Source organism: Sinocyclocheilus rhinocerous, unplaced genomic scaffold (genome assembly GCF_001515625.1).
Source record: "Sinocyclocheilus rhinocerous isolate Xijiao unplaced genomic scaffold, SAMN03320098_v1.1 scaffold16489, whole genome shotgun sequence".
NCBI classification, from domain to species: Eukaryota; Metazoa; Chordata; class Actinopteri; order Cypriniformes; family Cyprinidae; genus Sinocyclocheilus; species Sinocyclocheilus rhinocerous.
The window spans coordinates 6,952-11,888 of record NW_015632212.1 but is presented as its reverse complement, the minus strand read 5'-3'; the positions used below and the strand labels follow the sequence as shown (position 1 = coordinate 11,888).

Genomic DNA, 4,937 nt, shown 5'->3' with positions numbered 1-4,937 from the left:
TATTTATATGCAAATCAATGAACTTCAGTGCCTCCATTTCATGATTTTCAACATGCAAGATAGCAACTCACCAACAACGGTTTACCAAATGTGTTTGTAGAGATTGTGTGTCATTTTTAGAGTCATATTTTCAAGCTGGAATATTGCTGATAGTGTTGATCAATGACTTTTGGTCTCAACTTGGAATCATTTAGGAATCAAATCAACATGATTTTTGTATAGATACAAATTTTTGGATTAACATTAATAGAATATGGACAACAAGACCTATTTTGCAATCTACACTCTGATGGAACCAAGGGGCTCCAAATCTTATCGGCATATATATTTTACATGCTTTTTGCTTCTTTATGCTTTGATACTGGTAATGAACATTTGGCTAAGTGTGGTCATTGTTTTGGAGAGAGCCCTTCATGAACCAATGTACATTTTTCTGTGCAATTTATGTATAAATTATTTATATGGAGCAACAGGATTTTACCCTAAATTCCTGCATGATTTAATTCTGGATTCATATGTGATTCCTTCTTTTATGTGCGGCCTCCAAGCTTTTGTGATCTACAGTTCAGTTATGTGTGAGTGTACAACATTAACAGTGATGGCATTTGACAGACATGTGGCCATATGTCAACCTTTGGACTATCACTCAAAACTGACTAAAAATACATGTGGCTTATTACTTGTATTCTGTTGGACTGTACCATTTATTTGTATGTTCATTGGAGTTGTGTTGTTAAATAGGTTGGCTGTGTGTAAATATCATATTGACAAATTATACTGTGACAACTGGTCAATAGTAAGGCTCTCATGTGAATCAGTGGTTATAAATAACTTAATGGCATTGATTGTTTTATTATTTTATGTTTGTCTTACAGCTCTGATTATTGTGTCTTATATAAAACTTATTGTTGCATGTAAAGCATCTCTAGAAAACAGAAGAAAATTTTGGCAGACATGTGTTCCACATTTATTTTCATTGATAAATTGTAGTTTTACTGTATTTTTTGATACCATGTGCAGCAGATATGGCTCAAGTGATGTCCCAGAGAATGTGTATGTTGTTTTTGCCTTACTGATGCTTATATTGCCGCCTCTGTTCAATCCTTTAGTCTATGTATTAAAACTCAAAGAGGTACGTAAAAGAAGTTTAAAATCATGTGTAAATATCATAAAATAAAGAATTAATTATACTTGGCCCTGTTTGCTATTATACTCACTCAAATTGTCATACATGCCATATGTACAGGTAGAATTAAATTCAAAGTGATGAGGTATTTAAAAGGCATCAAATGTTCTCTTTATGTGAGTGAAAAGGTGATAGAGTTACTCTGGAGAGGCAGATAAATTTCTTTCTTTCTTTTTCTCAACAGAATACCAAGTACTAATGCCAGTATCATAGATACGATCCCACTCCCAATATGTATGGATTTCTGGATATAAAATACATCATTTTATATGGCCATTTAACATTAAACAGCCATTATTGATGCTTTAAACAAGCCTAAACTGATATCAGCCCCCCACCCCCCACCACCAATTTTGAACAACTATTATTAACCATATTAGAGAACAAACATTTTAGAACGTGATCAATTATTTATTTATTAAAAAATAATTTATGCTAATTTTACTTAAAGTTTTAGCAAAAAGCTTTTTGTATGCACATGTACATTCTTCAAAAACTGCTCTTTAAATCTATATAAGAACCAAAAGACAAATTCAATTTGGTGTATATTTGAGATATAGCTTGTATTGAATGTCAGCTTGCTTATTTTGCTTAAGATAAGGATTTATAAAGTCCACGTCATACAAACAAGAAAGTATGCTTCTAAACACAGGCTGAGAGCTGTCATTTCAACCACACAACTATTTGGTGCTTTTTGTGAATGTTTGTTGGAACTATGGTTTCAGGAAACACTGACTCGTTGAACTGACTCGTGTAATGCCGATAACGATGGAACTTTCAACCATAGTTGGCTAACGATGCTTTTGGGAAACACTTCCCTGATTAGTTGCTTACCTGTCAGTTTTTACATATTCTGTACTTGTTTACATGACATATTATTACTGAATCCCAAGATGTGAATTAATATCTTCAGACGATCTCCCAAATTAAAAAAATTATGTTAGAATAGACTTTCAGCTCTCCACATGCAGACACACAACTCCTGATTTGTTGATTTGAGTGATTTTTTATTAACATTTCGGGAGCACGCACAGATAATCAATGCGGCCAATTCACTATCAGTAATCGCATCATCTATCCAACCACCATGAGAGAGAACCACACGCAGATAATCAACACGGCCAATTCACTATCAGTAATCACATCATCTATCCAACCACCACGAGAGAGAACCACTATAAATAATCATAGCAGTCTTACTTTCATTCTCTCTAGTCTTTCAGCATTGGCACATCCAATCACCGCAAATATGTCAGACATATAATTATTCCCCGACGACAACTTCTTCGATACCCCGGGTCCTCCGGCGTCTCCAGTCGCCGTCCAGCGCTCCGCAGGACACCCCAACCAAGCCCGCGACTGCACCACGAGGCCGCCAGCCTTCCTACGCCGCCGCCGCTCATACCTCCAGACGCCGAAGCATGCCATCACCTTCGCCTTCCAGGCATCAGCCACCTTCCCCTGCGTCCTCCTACTCTTCAGCCCTGCCCTCCGTCCCCGCCGTGGAGAAATGGACCATGACAAGCCTACGCCAGGCGCTCGTCAGATGCGCGTCGTTGTCCCACGTCGGTTGAACAAGGCGGATATGCTTCTCTATGCTTCTCTCCATGCTTCTCTCTATGCTTCTCTCCAGCCAGGGGCCCCGCCGTCAATCTCCACTCCTCCGTCCAAAGCCGCAGATAAAGCGAGCCAGGTCCACAGTGTCCCGTACTCACGGCTCGAGCAAACCACCACTCCCTCAAGGACGGGCCTCCGGCCATCAGGCCGCAGAAGAAGGCCTTCGGCAAGCCTGGGCTATGCCCCGGATGCCGCAGCCACCAGCCCCCAACCCCCTCCCCGATCATCCGAGCTTCAGCTCGCAGCTCCTCTCGGCGACATGCCAGCCTTCGCCTCCACAAGCCGCCACGACAGCGTGAGCTCGCCTCCGGTAGTGGCGCAGACCCATCCACAGCCCTTTCCTTACCCCACTCCATTAATTTCCTTACACAATCCATCACGTATATTATCATTTGCTGAATTCACGATCACTTTCACCCGTTACACAGAAGTCATTTGCTCAGTTTTCCCATGCAGGAGACGCGAGCTCGGCGACTGTCTCCCGATAGTCGCTGAGCTCGCGTTATCATACGGAGGCTCTCACTTTTACACTTACCACAGATTATTTTCTGCCAAATGCGCCATCCGTGTGACCCAATGGAACCAGTGTCCTTACTGGGGGGCTTTGTACATCGGTCTGCCGTTTCATCGCCCACTCTACCACAGTATGCCCCTTCATCAGCCCGTCCATCCCTCCTTTCCCCGAGCCATTTCAGTCCAAGTCCACCAGCTATGTCCCGCGCCTCCCAAACACCCCAACTAACCCATTACCCCCCACTTCCACCTACCGCCGCCCCTCCTATTCCTCCAACAGCCAGGTCTGCGCCAGCTTTAATGCCAGCAGATGCACAAGGCAACGCTGCTGGTTTATGCACGTGTGCAATTTTTGTGGCAGCGCCCACGCCCGCTTGATATGCCCTGTGCAAAAAGCTGCAAATAAAAATTCTAAATAATACTTGTCGACTCCTGTAAATGTTTCGCATTTGTATTCTGAATTGTTTCATCACCCTGACTCTCATTTTACTGATTATGTATTGTCTGGTATCTTACACAGCTTTCACCCCGGTGTCGAAAATCTCCCCTCCCAAAGCCTTATCTGCCCCAATCTCCAGTCCGCTCTCGCCGAACCCGAAACAGTCATTCTTCTAATTAAAAAAGAAACCGACGCAAACTTCATGATCGGCCCCTTTTCCGTTCCTCCCTTTAATGTCTTCCGTGTTAGCGCCATCGGTGTACCTAGCAGGAAATTCTCAGGTAAAAAGCGCCTCATAATCGATCTCTCATCCCCGCATAATTCCCCATTCCCAAGTGTTAACAGCCTCATTCTGTCAGGCTCTGGGCCAGGTTTTGTGTGTGTCTTTGCTCCCTATGTGCTCCGTCATCCAGTTTCTCTGTCTCGTGTTTTGAGTTCATTGTTCCCAGGTGTTTCCAATGTTAATTGTCATTAGTTCCAGGTGTCCCTTGTCTTCCCCTCATCAGTTCCTGTGTATTTAAAGTGTGTTCTAGTTCCTGTCCCTTGTCAGTCATTAAACGTCATCCTGATGTGTCGAGTCCTCTGATCCCAAGCCTTTGTTCAATAAACCCTTTTGAGTTACTTTACGCCGTGTCTCCTCGCTCCTTCGTTCCTCGTGTGTGAACCGTGACAGAACGACTAACCCAAACAGTAAGCGGCGCTCCGGGCTATCTCCAACCCGCTGGCCTCGCCGAAGACAAGCCCGCCGGACGCTCAGAACCAACCCGTACCAAGGTTAAGCTTGCCAGCCGCGCCAAGTCAAACTCGCCGGCCCTGCATATGGCAAGCCCACCGGACATTAATGTGGCAAGCCCGCCGGCGGTTCCTATGTCAAGCCTGCCAGCCGGGGCTATCTCCAGCCTGCTGACCAGGCCGATGGCAGGCCGGTCAGCCAGGGCTATCTCCAGCCCACTGGCCACGCATATGGCAAGCCCACCGGACATTAATGTGGCAAGTCCGTCAGACGTTCAACACTCCAGTTCGCCGACCACGCCTTTTCCCCCCGATCCAGAAGAGGATGCTAGGGGCGAGGAGAAGGGTGTCGGCTTCAGCCCCAGAGCTCGCTCCAGTGTCGGCCCAGGCCCTAGAGTTCGCTCCACTATTGGCCCAGAACACGCCTTTTCCCCCCGATCCAGAAGAGGA

At 44.8% G+C, this 4,937-nt stretch overlaps 1 protein-coding gene and 1 pseudogene across 1 annotated transcript; both read left to right on the top strand.

The window, feature by feature from the left end:
* The first annotated feature begins 253 nt into the window (after window positions 1-253).
* LOC107742230 (olfactory receptor 2A14-like) lies at window positions 254-1,177 on the top strand. Its single transcript, XM_016555125.1, has one exon. It carries the CDS (start codon window positions 254-256, stop codon window positions 1,175-1,177), a length of 924 nt encoding a protein of 307 aa, XP_016410611.1.
* Window positions 1,178-2,696: 1,519 nt separating this feature from the next.
* Window positions 2,697-4,937, top strand: part of LOC107742229 (uncharacterized) — a 5,945-nt pseudogene continuing 3,704 nt past the window's right edge.